We start from the raw sequence: 18,387 nt of genomic DNA on the forward strand, positions 1-18,387 counted from the left end.
TTTAGTAACATCTCCCACTTCAGGAAAAATATGCCATGCAGTCAAAGTGGAATGCAAGGGCGACCATAAAGGAGAAACAATTGTGTGTGTGTGTGTGTGTGTGCGTGCGTGCGTGCGTGTGCGTGCGTGTGCGTGCGTGTGCGTGCATGTGTGTGTGTGTGTATTCATTAATCACATTTCATCACAAAATGTATACAGAATAGTGAAAGGCCTAGAATTTGTTTAAAATTTGTCATCAGTTGTGCAGTGAACTTCCAGCAATATCTCATCTAATTCAGGACTTTGGTACATGTGGTCATTGTGTCACAGGGGCATACAGTCTGGGAACAGGCACTTAAATCCATTGCGTCCACACAGACCATCATCGCTCAAACCAATTCAACACTGATCCCATTATGTAGACACAAAGAATTGCAGGTGATGGAAACCTGCATTGAACACAAACTGTTGGAGTAACTCAATGGATCTGGCAGCATCTCTGGAGGACATGCATAGGTGAAGTTTCGAGTCCCGACCCTTCTTCAAATCCTTTTTCTGAGCCCATTATATTTTACCCGCATTCCCATCAGTTCCCCAGAGTCTACCTCTCTTCTACTCCAGGGGCAATTTACAAGCAGGAACGGGGTATTGAATGGCGGTGCTGGCTCAAAGGCCCGAATGGCCTACTCCTGCACCTATTTTTCTATGTTTCTATGACACTGTAACTATATTCTACAGTCTACCCCACAGTCACCCACACTCCCTATCATACTACATTCTGGAGTAGGTTCAGTTGAGAACTGCTAGCGTAGGAGCTCCACCCATGGAGAAAAACATGAGAAATAAGTTCATACTTTACATACGACCCCAATAATCACACTTGGTTAATGTGAGAAACTGGGTTGCAAGCTCAAGAATTGCATGATATCACTTCCTTGTAACCCCAAACAAAAGTGGTGCAAGTCTCTGTTCACCACTACTTCATATGCTTAATTCATTTTTTTAGTCCATGGATCCAACAATGCACATTGTGATTATCTTTGCAATCACTTTGCGTAATACAACAATGTATATTATAGTATATAAGCCTGATATATGTTAAGGACTAAGCATACTTACAGATTTAACAATGACTATAAATGCAGAGTTGCAGCTTTCTGGGACAACTGCTGTTCCTGATCTGTGAAAGAACCAGAAGCATCATTGTAGAAGTTGTGCAGAAAATAGTGACTTTTGATCAATTGTCAATGTTCTCCAAGCTCAGTTATTGCTGTGAGCGTTGAAATGTTCCCTAATTACAGCACTGTGAAGATATCGGCAGCCAATCTACTCCCTGGAGCACTGTGGCCCCCACATCATACTCAGATTCCCTGCTGTTTCATGTTATTTTGCTTTTATGAGGCACACATTAATATCAACAGTTTCATGATTTTGCTTACAAGAATTCTACCTGTTGGCATAAGATTTTTCCGTTTAACCACAGATAATTATCAAGATAAAAATATATATTTTTAAATGTTTATTCCCTTTCAATCTACATCGAGATTTAAAGCATCTTTCATTGTGCTTTTTATAATTATATAATAATTCTGCATGGTTTTAGCCACTGAAACCTTTGACATTTCTCAAATTCAGAGAAATGCTTTTTCCAATGGTAGCATAAAATAGGTGACATTAATTTAACTGCCCTCGTAACGTTTACCAACGTTAACTGCATTTGATATTCTGCAAAATTTATTCCTATAAAGAGAGTGGCAATCTATCTGTGTACATTTACCGGGTTGTGCATCTGCCTGAATATCAAAGAAAAGGTATATTCTGACTTTGCAGAATTCACTACCATTGAATAGTATTTGTCCAAGGGTTAGTAATGCCATGACATCCCACATCAACAAATGATATTGAAACGAGGAGCCCAACAGGAACAAAGGAAAGATTTAAAAACAGCACTCAAGAGAAATCAAGAAAGTAATGGCCTTATTGTGTTCGATAAATCACAGGATCCAGACAACAGTGTGAATACAAAGTATTTTATTAAGCTACCTAATGAGGCATGTAGACTCACGTATACGAGTACGCACTCGCAAACACTGAATACACAGCAAAGAGCGCCCCCTGGGTGGTGACCTGTTGTCGATCACCTGGCACCTTCCGTGACACGGTCTAAGGCCGGGGTTACAGACTCATAGAGTCATAGAGTGATACAGTGTGGAAACAGGCCCTTCGGCCCAACTTGGCCACACCGGCCAACATGTCCCAGCTACACTAGTCCCACCTGCCTGTGCTTGGTCCATATACCTCCAAACCTGTCCTATCCATGCACCTGTCTAACTGTTTTGTAAACGTTGGGATGGTCCCAGCCTCAACTACCTTATCTGGCAAATTTTCCTATACACCCATCACCCTTTGTGTGAAAAAGGTACCCCTCAGATTCCTATTAAATCTTTTCCCCTTCACCTTGAACCTATGCCCTCTGGTCCTCAATTCCCCTACTCTGGGCAAGAGACTGTGCATCTACCCGATCTATTCCTCTCATGATTTTGTACATCTCTATAAGATATCCCCTCATCCTCCTGCGCTCCAAGGAATAGAGACCCAGCCTACTCAACCTCTCCCTATAGCTCCCACCCTCTAGTCCTGGCAACATCCTCGTAAATATTCTCTGAACCCTTTCAAGCTTGACAATATCATTCCTCTAACATGGTGCCCAGAACTGAACACAATATTCTAAATGATGTCTCACCAACGTCTTATACAACTCCAACATGACCTCCCAACTTCTATACTCTGTACTCTGACAGATGAAGCCTTTTTGACCACCTTATCTACCTGCGACTCGACCTTCAAGGAACCATGCACCTGCACTCCTAGATCCCTCTGGTCTACAACACTTCCCCGAGGCCTACCATTTACAATGTAGGTCCTGCCCTTGTTAGACGTCCCAAAAATGCAACACTTCGCACTTCTCTGTATTAAATTTCATCAACCATTCCTCATCACACCTGGCCAAATGACCCAGATGCTGCTGCAACCTTTCACAACCATCCTCACTATCTGCAAAACCACCTACATTTGTATCATCAGCAAACTTGCTAATCTTGCCATTACTGATGACAAACAGTAATGGGCCTAGCACTGAACCCTGAGGCACACCACTAGTCACAGGTCTCCAGTCCAGGAAGCTACCTTCCACCTCTGCTTCCTTCCATGGAGCCAATTTGCTATCCATTCAGCTATCTCTCCTTGGATCCCATGCGATCTAACCTTCCAGAGCAGCCTACCATGCGGAACCTTGTCTCTCCTGCTCTGCAAAGATGCACGACACAGTCTTTTCTGACCATACCATACCCCCTCATGTGAGCCAATCATGAGCCCGTCCAATCAGACCGTGCCACACTTAGCCAGTTGTGCGCACTGTTTCTGCACTACTTGTGGTTGGGAGAGTAAGTGGTTCACCCAACTACTGCAGTGTTTTGCTCAACAAACCCAGATATTACCAGACATTGTTTGGGAACATTTTAGAACATCTTCTACTTGCTTGGGAACATCTTCGAAAACATCTTGCTTTTGAAGAGTTTGGAATGCCGTGCTGCTAATTTAGCTGACAACTCCATTTTAGCTGACATGGTCTGTTTGACTCCTACACTGCAGTCCTCAATAAGGAAAAGCAAGAAAATGCCCATTTGTACGTTAATGGCATTTCTGCAACATATAAAGTTCACAATCTATCTGTGGATATGGATTTCAAGAGTCAAGTTTCATGAGTGTTTTATTGTCATATGTACAGAAACGGAACATTGAAATTCTTACTTTAACTATAAGAAATTCTTATATTATAAGTAATTCTTATTTACTATAACTCTTATATACTACAAGTAATTACATAGATACATAGACAATAGGTGCAGGAGTAGGCTATTCGGCCCTTCAAGCCAGAACCGCCATTCAATGTGATCATGGCTGATCATCCACAATAAGCAGAAGAAGGCTTCCTACCTTCTCTCCATACCCCTTGATTCCGCTAGCCCTAAGAGCTCTATCTAACACTATTTTTAATGCATCCAGTGAATCGGCCTTCACTGCCTTCTGAGGCAGAGAATTCCACAATTCACAACTTTCTGTGTGAAAAAGTTTTTCCTCATCTCAGTTCTAAATGGCCTACCCCTTATTCTTAAACTGTGTTCGCTGGTTTGGGACTCCCCCAACATCGGGAACATGTTTCCTGCATCTACTGTAGCGTGTTCAAAGCCTTAATAATTTTACATGTTTATATAAGATCCCTTATCATCCTTCTAAATTCCAGTGAATACAAGCCCAATCGCTCCATTCCTTCAACGTATGACAGTCCCGCCATCCCGTGAATTAACCTCATGAATCTACCCTCAATAGCAAGAATGTCCTTCCTCAAATTAGGAGACCAAAACTGCACACAATACTCCAAGTGTGGTCTCACCAGGGCCCTGTACAACTGCAGAAGGACCTCTCTGCTCCTATACTCAACTCCTCCCTTTATGAAGGCCAACATGCCATTAGCTTTCTTCACTGCCTGTTGTACCTGCATGCTTACTTTCAGTGACTGATGTAGTAGGACACCCAGATCTCGTTGTACTACCCCTTCTCCAAAGTGAATAAGCTCACATTATCCACATTATACTGCATCTGCCATGCATCTGCCCACTCACCCAACCTGTTCCAAGTCACTCTTCATCCTCATAGCATCCTCTTCACAATTCACACTGCCACCCAGCTTGTGTCATCTGCAAATTTGCTAATGTTACTTTTAATTCCTTCATCTAAATCATGAATGTATATTGTAAATAGCTGCGGTCTCAGCACCGAACCTTGCAGTATCCTTCAAGTCATTACCTGCCATTCTGAAAGGGACCGTTAATCCATCCTCTTTGCTTCCTGTCTGCCAACCAATTTTCTATCCATGTCAATACTCTACCCCCAATACCATGTGCTTTAATTTTGTCCACTAATCTCCTGTGTGGGACCTTATCAAAGGCTTTCCTGAAAGTCCAGGTACACAACATCCACTGGCTCTCCCTTGTCCATTTTACTTGTTACATCCTCAAAAAATTCCAGAAAATTTGTCAAGCATGATTTCCTTTTCGTAAATCCATGCTGACTTGGAGGGATCCTGTTTCATCGTTGATAATCAAATCCAGCATCTTCCCCACCACTGATGTCAGGCTAACTGGTCTATAATTCCCTGCTTTCTCTCTCCCTCCTTCCTTGAAAAGTGGGATAAATTAGCTACCCTCTAATCCACAGGAACTGATCCAGAATCTATAGAACATTGGAAAATGATCACCAATACGTCCACAATTTCTACAGCCACCTCCTTGAGTACCCTGGGATGCAGACTATTAGGCCCTGGGGATTTATCAGCCTTCAGTCCCATCAGTCTACCCAACACCATTTTCTGACTAATTCTCACTTATTTCAATAATATGGAAGGCAATCATCGATAATTTTAAGACAGACTTGGGTCAAAGAGCAGAACAAATTTCCAACCTGTAATACCGCAGCAGGGAACTGTGGGAAAGCAATGTCAGTTTTTCTATTGTCCATGATGCAAAAATCGGGTGTGACCTGTCAGAAATATAAAATAAATAATAAATAATAAATGAATACTCATACATGGATAACCTTTTTAGAAAAAGCTATACGTCTTTAGGAGGATGGAGTTCCTCAGTTCAATTGATTTTAATGTTAATGTTAAAACAGGGTGGCACGGTGGTGCAGTGGTAGAGCTACTCCCTTACAGCACCTGAGACCCCAGTGCAATCCCAACTATGGGTGCTGTCTGTACGGAGTTTGTACGTTCTCCCAGTTGCCTGCATGGGTTTTCTCAGAGATCTTCGATTTGTAGGTTTGTAGTTTAATTGGCTTGATTATAAATGTAAAATTGCCCCTATTGTGTGTAGGATAGTGTTAATGTGCGGGGCCTGTTTCTGCGCTATAACTTTAAACTAAACTAAATAGTGACCTAATGCTTTCTGTACGATATACAAAAGCCATGGATGTACAAGAGCAACACAAGTCATTGTGTTTACTGTTGGATCTGCTAAATTGCATTATGGTCTTGATCAGCTGGGCAAGTGGGCCAAGGAAAGGCTAATGGAGGTAATTTGGATAAAAGTAAGATGTTGCATTTTGGGATGTCAAATCAGGGCAGGACCTTCATTGTAAATTTTCCTTTCGCACTCTTTAGACTTGAGAGATACCGAGCGGAAACAGGCCTTTCAGCCCACCGAGTCCACGCCGACCATCAATCACCTCGTACACTAGCACTATCCTACACACTGGAGACAATTTACAATTTATATCAAAGCCAATTAAGCTACAAACCTGCACGTCTTTTGGAATGTGGGAGGAAACCAGAGCACCCGGAGAAAACCCACGCAGTCACAGGGAAAATGGGCAAACTCAATACAAACAGTATCCATAGTCAGGATCAAACACAGTCTCTGGTGCTGTAAGGCAGCAACTCTACCACTGCGCCACTGTGCCACCTTAATTTATTTTCTCAAGTAGTGATAAGACAGGTGAAATTATTGAATTGGAACCATCACAAAATGCATCACCAGGGAAAAACTCCACATCAGAAATCTAAGATAGCAAATGGATGTTACTGGTACTATGAAAGCTAACTGCAAAATAATTCAGCACCAATTTACAATGCTTTAGTTATTTTGCCATGAATAAGAGTGAATGTCTGAAAGAAAATCTTATTTAAATTAACTTCAATGCTAGACATAAAGCATATCGTTTCCTATTGGCATTCTTAAAATTGTTGGATGACGCATTAGATTCATCTATTGAGCCTACTTATTGCAGGAATTAATCGATTGACTGGAGGAGAAAGGTAAAGTTAAAAAAAAAGTATACAAAAACAAATTATTGGAGGAACTCAGTGGATCAGACGGCATCTGTGATGAGAAATAGAAGGATGATGTTTCCGGTTGGGACCCTTTTTCAGACTGAAGAAGCATTGATCTAAAGAAGTTACCCGACCCCAAACAGTTTCTTTCCATTTCCATTTGCATAAGAACCTGCATCAAGTCACTCTTTTACTTCCACATGCATTGATTTAACAATTAAAGCGACATTTCCGACTGCGATGATTCATATCTCTACACTACAAATTTGAACATTTAGTTGAGAAGTAAATTCAACTCTGTTCAGTTGACATGGTCTTTATACTTAAGGAATACAAAATACTCTTGAGAAATTTTGTACTCCAGATGGCTTTGTGGCCCATCTTGTTCCATTTGTGTAGAAAGGAACTGCAGATGCTGGTTTAAACCAAAGACAGACACAAAAAGCTGGAGTAACTCAGAGGGACAGGCAGCATGTCTGGTGAGAAGGAATAGGTGACGTTTCAGGTCAAGACCTTCTGCGGACTGGGTCTCGACCCGAAACGTCACCCATTCCTTATCTGCAGAGATGCTGCCTGTTCCGCAGAGTTACTCCAGCTATTTGTGTCTATCTTGTTCCATTTGTTTTGTCTTGACCAGTTCAGTAACGTTGCTTTTAACAATTACAATTTTGTGAAAATTTTCATGACTTTTGCAATACTTCAGCACAACACAATATCACAATTTATTTTGAAACTGTTCTCTTTTTCTTTGAGTGCTTGATACAGATAATACTTCCATTATAGAGGCTGAGAGGTAGGCATAGCACTGACACACACTACAGCAACTCACATGTCTGAAGAAGGGTCTCAACCCAAAACATCACCTATTCCTTTTTCCAGAGATGCTGCCTGACCTGCTGAATTACTCCAGTACTTTGTGCCATCTGGGTCATGCCTCTTGCCACAGTGTTAGCTGTGAGGAGGATGCTAGGAGGCAAATACAAGGCAGATGCAGTATAATGTTGATAAATGTGAGGTTATCCACTTTGGTGGCAAGAAGAGAAAAGTAGACAAATTTCTGAATGGTGGCCAATTAGGAAAATGGGAGATGCAACAAGACCTGGGAGTCATGGTACATCAGTCATTAAAAGTAGGCATGCAGGTGCAGCAGGCAGTGAAGAAAGCGAATGGTATGTTCGCATTCATAGCAAAAGGATTTGAGTATAGGAGCAGGGAGGTTCTACTGCAGTTGTACAGGGCCTTGGTGAGACCACACCTGGAGTATTGCATACAGTTTTGGTCTCCTAATCTGAGGAAAGACATTCTTGCCATAGAGGGAGTGCAGAGAAGGTTCACCAGACTCATTCCTGGGATGGCAGGACTTTCATATGAAGAAAGATTGGATAGACTCGGCTTGTACTGGCTAGAATTTAGAAGATTGAGGGGGGATCTTATAGAAACTTACAAAATTCTTAAGGGGTTGGACAGGCTAGATGCAGGAAGGTTGTTCCCGTTGTTGGGGAAGTCCAGAACAAGGGGTCACAGTTTAAGGATAAGGGGGAAATCTTTTAGGACCGAGATGAGAAAAAAAATGTGCACACAGAGAGTGGTGAGTCTGTGGAATTCTCTGCCACAGAAGGTAGTTGAGGCCAGTTCATTGGCTATATTTAAGAGGGAGTTAGATGTGGCCCTTGTGGCTAAAGGGATCAGGGGGTATGGAGAGAAGGCAGGTACAGGATACTGAGTTGGTTGATCAGCCATGATCATATTGAATGGCGGTGCAGGCTCGAAGGGCCGAATGGCCTACTCCTGCACCTATTTTCTATGTTTCTATGTTTCTTGATCCGCCCATGTGTGGCGACATGCCACTACTTTAGGCAATGTCAGGACACAGAAGGAGCTGAACCACAGCCCCAGACCATTAAGTAAACCCCTCAAACACCTTCTGCATTGTCTCAATGGTGCTTTTGACATTTTCAGTTACTATATCTACTCTTTCGGATATTGTGCATGCCAAAATCAAAAAGTTGGATAGGAATGTAAACATAGGGTCATTCAGCAAATTTTCAATATTGTCTCATTTGAAAATGAAGTCAGTGTTAGATTAATCTAACCTTTCAGCTAAATGGCTCCTGATCACCATCTGGTGGTTATGAAAGTCATTACACCTGTGGCTGAGCTAGAATGTGATGCTCATGATAGCACCTGGAAATTATTTAAAAACTCTTTGTCTCAGTGGAAATAAATGTATTTATTATAGCCACTCATTGCTCCAAGGATAATCAAATATAACTTTTTAGAAATTCAACCTCAGTTTAAGACAATGGGCCACTATATGGTAAATTATAAACAAAAGATTGTAGACTGATGTGGAAACAAGGAACTGCAGATGCTGGTTTACCAAACAAATGACACAGTGTTGGAGTAACTCAATGGGTTAGGCAGATCTATGGAGAAAAAGAATGGGTGACGTTTCTGGTCAGGACCCAAAACGTGACCTAACTATGTTCTCCAGAGACGCTAACTGAACCAATGAGTTACTCCAGCACTTTGTATCTTTTTTAAACTGTAGACCGAGTTCTAAATATAAAATCAACTGAAAATCAACCATGTGGAGCTTTACTGATCATTAATCTCCTGTTTTAGTGCTTTTAATGTTTTTAATTTTATTGTTTTTACTCTTTCTTTTAATGTTTTTATTGTCGTGTAATAATTTCTTGTCCATGATTAGTCATGTACAGCACTTTGTTGCAACAGTGGTTGTTTTTAAAGTGCTCTATAAATAAAGTTATTATTATTATTATTATTATTATTATTATTATAGATAGAGATATTGTGCTATTGGAGTGTGGGGTGGGTGGGAGAACAATAGATAAACTTTATGAACCCCCCTCTCCTCCCCCCCCCCCCCCCTCGCAACTTTAGATTAGTCAATGTGGAACACCACTGCATATAAGAAAAAGAAAAATAATAAAGTGGCCGATATGCATTTTTCACATCTTGTAAAATCATTGTGAAGAATGCTTTAAAGTAGAATCATACAAACAAAGCAAAAATACAATGTCAATGTGTATCTATTTTCCCGCCTCATTTAGTTCCACTCCAAGTGCTTCAGGCTGGAACATTCCCAAGCAAGCTTTCTTTTTGCCCCTCAGTGACCATCAGTGTCATTCAAATGGGCAGTTGACTGTGTTCCTATGCTCAAGCTCTGACTGTACCCATAGAATGGAGTGCCTCTCTGTGGTAATAGCACTTTAAAATGTGTTGTTTCTGAACTATGCAATTGGTTTCATCATAGAGCTCTGGCCACTCATGAAAAAAAATTAACCTGCCCTTAGTTTATTGACTAAGGCCACCTGCAATATTAGTAACACTGTCCCTTGAAGTTTTCTGCAAGCCATTTTAACCAAGGTCATTTAATTGAACCTTAAATACTGTATCTAATAAAGAATAAATACACTGAAGCAAATGCAAGGTAGACAAAAATGCTGGAGAAACTCAGTGGGTGAGGCAGCATCTATGGAGAGAAGGAATAGGCGACGTTTCGGGTTGAGACCTTTCTTCAGACATATGTCTGGGGGGGGGGGGTAGGAAAAAGAAAGGAAGAGGCGGAGAAAGTAGGCTTGTGGGAGAGCTGGGAAGGGGGAGGTGAAGGAGGGAGAAAGCAAGGACTATCTGTAATTGGAGAAGTCAATGTTCATACCGCTGGGGTGTAAACTACCCAAGCGAAATATCGTTAATACAAAATAATTTCTAAATGTGCGAGTTCGGTTTTCCGACTGCCCGTGCCCTGGTCATAGGTCACTTGCGATAAGCATTCTCGACAGCTCTGCTGCTGCAAGGACACAGACCTGCGTTTCATCCGTAGTCAGGATCAACCCCGGTTCTCCGGCGCTGCAAACGCTGTTGAATTGCTACTGGACCGTCCCCGTCCCCTCCCGAGTGTCTCATCCCTGTCCGGGTTCGATCATGACTACAGATCAAATGCAAGTCTGTATTCATGCAGCAGCACAGTTGCTGAGAATGTATATCGCGAGTGACCTTTGACAAATCCCATGATTCCTTGCGTTTTTCGGAATACCGAACTCGCTTATGCAAAATGTAGAATTTCACATAACATCGTACTTGAATGCCATCTAATGGTGATAAAAAAGATGACAGTCCCGAGGAGCTTTAATATTGTGTCATAGAGTCATACAGTATGGAAACTGGTCTTTCAGCCCAACTCAATCATGCTGACCAAGTACCTCATCTAAGTTAGTCCACTTTACTTGCAATTGGCCCATATTCCTATAACACTTTCCTATCTACCTACATGTGAGAATGTTTTTTAAATGTTGTACTGTCTCTGCCTCAAACAGCTCCTCTGGCAGCTTATTCCATAAATCCACCACCCTCCATGTTAAAAGGTTGCCCATGGACATATTAAATATTGCCCTCTCACCTTAGATATATGTCCTCTGGTTTTTGATTCTAATACCCTGGGTAAAAGACTGTGTTCATTCACTTTGTCTATCCCCTCAATTTTCTACATCTCTATAAGAACACCCCTCAGCCACCTACCCCCCAAGAATAAAGTTTAAGCCTGTCCAACCTCTCCCTATAACTCAGCCCCTCAAGTCCTCGCACCATCCTCATAAATATTCTCTGCACTTTTTCCAAACTGAATGATATCCTTCCTACAGCAGGATGACCAAAATTGAACAACTTACTCCAAGTGTGACCTCACAAACATCTTGCACAACTGTAACATAAAGTCCCAATTTCTATACTCAATACCCTGACTGGTGAAAACCAATGAACCAAAAGTCTTCTTTACCACCCTATCTACTTGTGATACCCGTGCCTCTAGATCCCTCTGCTCAACAACACTCCCAGGGCCCTAACATTCACAGTGCAAGTTCTGCCCTAGTTTGACTTCCCAAAATGCAACACCTCGCACTTGGAACATAGAACAGTACATGCCCTTTGGCCCACAATATCTGTGTCTAACATGATGCCAACAGCTCACTAATTTACCTACACATAACCTATTTCTCTCTGCATATCCAAATCCCTGCATATCCATATGCCTAACCCACACTCTTTTAAATGCCACTAATATGCTAATAAATGCTACTTAATGCCAGAATCTCTGGCATTCTAGAAAAAACAATCCAAGTCTATTCAACACGTCCCTGTGACTAATACTCCCCAATTCAGGCATAATTCTGGTAAACCTCCTTTGCACCTTTTCCAAAGCCTCCACATTCTTCCAGTAAAGGGTCAACCAGAACTGCACACAATATTCAAAATGCAGCCTCACAAATGTCTTGTACAACTGTAGCATATCCTCCCAACTTCTATTTTCAATACTCTGAATGATAAAGGCCAACCTTCTTGTCTTTAACAGTTTCCTTCTTAAGTATGTTCCTTGGTCCCTGAAACTCCTGCAGGGATACACTTGATTCCAGCTACTATACTTGGCCCATACCTCCTTCTTTTTGCTGACCAGAACCTCAATTTCTCTCGCCATCTAGGATTCTTTACTTCCACCTGCTTTGCCCTTCACCTTTTACCATCACTCTTTTAAAAGCACTCCGACGCCATTCCGACGACATTTCCGACGTCCCTTTGCCCAAAAAAAACTCTTACAAGTTCATATCTAATGCCATCAAAGTTGGCCTTACCCTAACTTAGAACTTTAACTTGTGATTTTTGCAGAACTGTGATCAATGGCCCCAAAAGGCTCACCCACTGACACTTTAGTCACTTCCCCTTGACAATTTCCTAAGAGTAGGCCAGGCTTAGCCCTCTCCATTGTAGGGCCTTTCTAAAGAAACTTTCCTGAACATATTTGACAAATTCCACCCCATCATAAGACTGATAGAGAGGCAGTGAGATGTTTGCAGTGAAATCCGAAGCTCGGGAGCTTGGTGGCTGAAGGCTGAGATTAATTACATTTATTGGGCCAGAATCAGAGGAACAAGGTATTCAGACAGTAATAGCATTTGTGATGATAACTGAAAGTAATAGGAAAGGCTATGGAGGGATTTGAAGGTGAGGATGAGATTTTTATAGTTAACCTGCTGCTTCACTGGAAGACAATTTAGGTCAGTTAGCAGAGGAGTGAAGGATAAACACAATGACATTTGTGATGGGGACCATAGATGATATTTTTTCACTGTCTGATATTCAGTACCAGATAGACACAAAATGCTACAGTAACTCAGCCGGACAGGCAGCATTTCTGGAGAGAAGGAATGTGTGATGTTTCTGGTCGAGACCTTTCTTCAGACTGAAGAAGACTGATTTGAGTCTTAAGAAGATTTCAGTCTGAAGAAGGGTCTGAAGAAGATTTGAGTCTGAAGAAAGGTCTCGACCCAAGACGTCACCCATTCCTCTCCAGGGATGCTGCCTGTCCCACTGAGTTACTCCAGTATTTAGTGTCTATCTACAATGTAAACCAGCATCTGCAGTTCCTTCCTACACATTCAGTGCTAGATGTTGGACAGGTGATCTGACAGGTGAGGAGAGTTTATGCACGATATGCATGTTATGCACTTTGGGAGTGGCCAGTGCACCGGCTGTGAGGAACAAGTTTTCAGGTGTCAGAGTTTAAGTATTATTGTGGGACCAGTCAAAGACTGTTCCACCAACATGGATTATGGTAGAAAGCAGCTGGAGGGAAATGGTGTGGTCCAATCACTCTCTTCTTCATCCACTATTGTTCTTGTTGTTTTCACTAATTAGATTCCACCCTACTCCAACATCTTTCTCCATCATTCAGCACCACATCATAGTCCTTTTTCTCCATTGGTTTGATATGTTTCCAGATGCAATGTGGCAACTCTATGACTTTAAACTTCAGAGATGCAGCTCGGAAACAGGGCCTTTGGCCCACCAAGTCTATGCCGACCAGCGATCGCCCTGGACACAAGCACTATTCTACACACTACGGACAATTTACAATTTTACCGAAGCCAAACATCTTACAATCCTGTACGTCTTTGGAGAGTGGGAAAAAAACCGGAGCATCCAGCGAAAGCCCACATGGTCACAGAGAAAACGTACAAACTCCGTATAGACAGCGCCCATGGTCAGGATCAAACCTGGGTCTCTGGCGCTGTAAGGCAGCAACTCTACCACTGCGTCACTGCGCCGCTGAAACATTGTTCTAAACAATTCCCACAGTCAGTATTAAAACCATGGCTGATGGCATTGATCATGCACAAAAGCTTGCTCTTCATTTAATTTCTGGGCTGATTGTATAATTATACATATAAGATAATTAAAATTTCACAGTACCCTAGTAACTCTGTGATCACACTATACCGCTGTTCAAGAATTCTGGCCAATATGGATTCAAAGTCCTGAAAGTTAAAATATGTTCAAATAAAAGAAACAACAAAATACATGATATCATTTACATAATTTGGTTTATCTTACATTTGTCCACATTAACTCGTTAATATTCTCACTGACCGGCATTTAGCTTAGATACCACATGGAAACAGGCCCTTCAGCACACCGAGTACATGCTGTCCATTGATCACCCTTTCACACAAGTTCTTTGTTATCACATTTTCTCATCCACTCCCTTCACATTAAGGGCAATTTACAGAAGCCTATTAAACGACAAGCTTGTAAGTCTTTGGGATGTGGGAGGAATCCAAAGCACTCAGAGGAAACCCACAATCACAGAGAAAGCGGGCAAACTCCACAGAGCCAGCAGCCAAGGTCAGGATCCTTAGCTCCTCCACAGTAAAAACTGATGAAAAATATTAATTTAATAACTTCTCCATCTCTTGCAGTTCCACACAAAAGTGGCTATTTGTTTTTAAGATAACCTATTCTTTCCCAAGCCACCCTATGGAATCTCTTAGGGTTTTCCTTTACATAGCTTGCCATCTCCATTTCATGTCCTCTTTTGCCCTCCTGATTGCTTTCTTAAATGTATTTAATTTCTTATGCTCTGCAAGGGATTCGCTTAATCTCGACTGCTGAATCTAATGTATGCCGCCTTCTATTTCCTGACCAGAACCTTAATAGATAATAGACAATAGACAATAGGTGCAGGAGTAGACCATTCAGCCCTTCGAGCCAGCACCGCCATTCAATGTGATCATGGCTAATCATCCACCCCTTTCCTGCCTTCTCCCCATATCCCCTGACTCCGCTATCTTTAAGCCCTCTCTAGCTCTCTCTTGAAAGTATCCAGAGAACTGGCCTCCACCACCCTATGAGGTAGAGAATTCCACAAACTCACAACTTTCTGTGTGAAAAAGTGTTTCCTCATCTTCGATCTAAATGGCTTGCCCCTTATTTTTATATCCCTGAACAACCAGGGTTCCCAAAACATGTGAGCCTTGCATGAACATGTTCCCCTGTACTCTTGTTATCCCACTTCTGAAAGCGTTCCACTTGCCAGCTGTCTCCTTACCTGCAAACAGACTTTCCCAATCAACCTCTGCAAGTTCCCGCCCAATCCCTTTAATTTGGCCATGCCTCTATATAGGACCTTAACTTGTGGCCCAGTCCTACCCTTCTCCAAAACTACTTTAAAGCAAATAGAATAGTGGTCACTACTCTCAAAATGCTTATCCATTGATTTAATGTCACTTACCTTGCCTCATTGCCCTAGATGGGATCCGGGGGGGGGGGGGGGGGGGAGGTAAAAGTAATCCCCTTACTATTTCTAAATTCTATCCAAAGAGCCTCACTGGATTTTCCTCCTAAAATATCTTATCTAATCTGAAGGTATGTTCTCCCTCATCAAAAAGGTATCAGGTCTGCAGCTTCTGTACCGTGGAATCAACAGAGAGTAATTTCTGTGGCAAATTCGTCCTCCAATTTTACCCCAATAAGGCTTCAGTAGGACAATAGAATTTCCATTGAAGTTCCACCAAAGTTAGTCAAGGAACAAGTTCAAAGGAAATTTGGTAAAATGTCTAAAACATTGCTCTCAGAACACAAAAAAATGTTTCTTATAATTCTGCACCACTGACAATAGTTATTTTTCTTCATGATATTCAAACTGAATCATTAGCCACTGTGAGATCAACAGTGCAAATTTAATTGAGAAATAAAATATGGTTAACAAAAGTTATACAGCCACTGTGCATTATTAGAAGGGATGTGGGAAACAGAAATTCCTTAGATTTTTGAATATTTAAGTGTGTTGTTAGAAGTCTCCAAGAAACCAGAGCATATTTTCTATCTAATTAGCTACAAGGACATCAGATACCTTTACAGTCAACTACCAATATACTGTATATATTTAAGAACATTTCAATAGATCATTAACAGATGGATATAGACAATGATATCATGCTTTTGTGTCATTGCCAAGCTCCTGGTAACCATAGCACACCAACGCAAACACACACCTCCTTGTTTATTAGCAGCAGCTCTGCAGTAGTCTTACACAAAACTGTAGTGGGTCTCTTTGTGTTGGTTAAAAGCACTGCATCCTGGAAAACATGTTCAGAAAAAATCAAAGCATGCATCAATTTTTTATACTATTTACATGGGCATCTTCTTAAAAGAAAAATGATTTCCCTCTGCAATTACACATTGGAGCCAAACTTTACATTTACACGGTTCACTGTTTATTATATAACTGTGTAAAATTAAATAAAGGAACTAAAAATGTGCTGAGATATTGAAGTGAATGGCATTCAAACGTCCACAAAATCAAGTATTCTAGATCATCACAGTTTCACGGTAGAGATGCATTTTGGGGAAATCCTTATATAGAATCTGTAGATTAAGTCGGCAGAAGAATTAAAGTAAAAATAATCAAGTCTAGGAAAGACTGAATCTTTCATGAGCAAACTTTAATAAAAGTACTAAAATATACAAAATTAATTTTGATCAAAAAATGCAATGAATCAATTATAAAATATCTGATATTTTGATTATTGAATTCTGTTGAACATTGCAAAGTCCCACGGCCATTCCAAGGCCCCGCTCAGGTGCTCTTCAACCCCGCAACTCGGTCGGGAGAAGTCGCCGTTGCGGAAGCCCCAAAAAGCGGTCTCCCAGCAGGGACCCGAGGGCTCCCGGTGCCGCCGTCCGCCAAACCCGCAGTTGCAGCCTCCGAATCTCCGGGGGTCGGGTCGCAGCAGCGTCCACCACAGCTCCACCCGCTCCGGACTCGGCCAGCCCCGTGACGGTGAGTAGTCGGCAGCTCCGCAGCTGGAACCCCAGGTCGTTCCTGTTGGAGGCCGCTCCACGTTGCAGCCCCAACGACAACGGAGACCCGACAAAGAAAAGGTCGGGTCTCCCGTGCAGGGGAAAGATTTTTAAGTTACCCCCTCCCCCCACCCCCCCACACACATACCCCAACAAAAAAATAACAAAAACTACATAAAAACGAGACAAAAAATAATAAAAACACAGACGGACTGCAGAGGCCGCTGCTGACGAGAGACGCGCAGCCCACCGAATGGGGTTGAGATGAGCTCAATAGGCTAAATACTTTATTTTTGCTCCTATAACATGAACATGAACACAAAGTCGAGAAGAAGGTAGAAATTTTGAGTGGTCATAATACTTTAAATGAAATTCAGATAGAGCATGAGATCCCAGGAGAAATAAGCAGGAGTGGGTCATTTAGCCCTTGTACCTGTTGTGCCGCCCAATAAGATTATGACTCAGTCCCACTTTATTGAAATAAGCCTACATCCTTTAATTCTACTAATATCCAAACATATTTTCATTTTCACCTTCAATATAAAATCATACAAATTAGTTCAGTTAACGCAAATAATCTTACCCCAAACAAGTCACCTTCTTCAATTTCATTCAGAACTTCAGTGATGCTATTCTGAACTATTGAAGAGGCATCATTTGATTTTGCTGTTAGTTTACCAGTAACTACAAAATAGCAGCCTTCTGGTTGATGACCTTTTCGTATGACTGTTGTTTTAGCTTCATATCTAAATAGAAAAGAAATAACACAATGAAAACTTAATTCCAAGCTTGAATCTTCAGTCTCTCGCTTTTCCAACGATAAGTGAGGAGCATAGTCAGCATTGGATGAAAAGCCTATGAGGAGTAGGAACATGCATAGACATTTAACCCCTTGATTATACTCCATATATCATTGCATTTATAACTGATCCAACTTTCCTCAATTCCACTTTTCTATTTTCTCCACAATAGCGCTGTATTCCCAGACAAATTAAAAATCGATATCAGTTTTGAAAATAAATCAAGGATTCAGCTTCCACAGTTTTCTTGGGTAAGGAATTCCAAAGATTTTGAAATTCTTCCTCATCTCAGTCTTAAATGGTTGCACCTTTATTCTAAGATTATACCTTCTGGTTCTATACTCTCCCATAAGAGCAAATAACTTTCTAACATTTACCTTACCCTCGATTAATCCAATATGTTTCAATAAGATTGCCTCTCATTTGTCTAAAGTCTAATGAGTACAGATCCAAACTGTCTTTCTTCATAAAATGATCCCTCAATATCCAGGATCATCCCAGTGAACCTTCTCTGTACAGCTTCCAACAGCAATATATATTTTCTTAACTAAATAGATGAACGCT

The 18,387-nt window shown here is 41.4% G+C and overlaps 1 protein-coding gene across 1 annotated transcript in view; it reads right to left on the reverse strand.

Annotated features, from left to right (window-relative positions):
• The window catches only part of LOC116977987, a 121,862-nt gene that overhangs the window by 52,296 nt on the left and 51,179 nt on the right, over positions 1 to 18,387 (reverse strand). Inside the window, exons 6-10 of the mRNA XM_033028939.1 lie at positions 17,607 to 17,769; positions 16,216 to 16,299; positions 14,135 to 14,199; positions 5,500 to 5,577; positions 1,099 to 1,159 (exon numbers count right to left, since the gene is read on the reverse strand). Of these exons, the coding sequence (XP_032884830.1) occupies positions 1,099 to 1,159; positions 5,500 to 5,577; positions 14,135 to 14,199; positions 16,216 to 16,299; positions 17,607 to 17,769 (451 nt within the window). The remainder of the gene's footprint in view (positions 1 to 1,098; positions 1,160 to 5,499; positions 5,578 to 14,134; positions 14,200 to 16,215; positions 16,300 to 17,606; positions 17,770 to 18,387) is intronic.

Source organism: Amblyraja radiata, chromosome 1, assembly GCF_010909765.2.
Source record: "Amblyraja radiata isolate CabotCenter1 chromosome 1, sAmbRad1.1.pri, whole genome shotgun sequence".
In the NCBI taxonomy this organism is placed as follows: Eukaryota; Metazoa; Chordata; class Chondrichthyes; order Rajiformes; family Rajidae; genus Amblyraja; species Amblyraja radiata.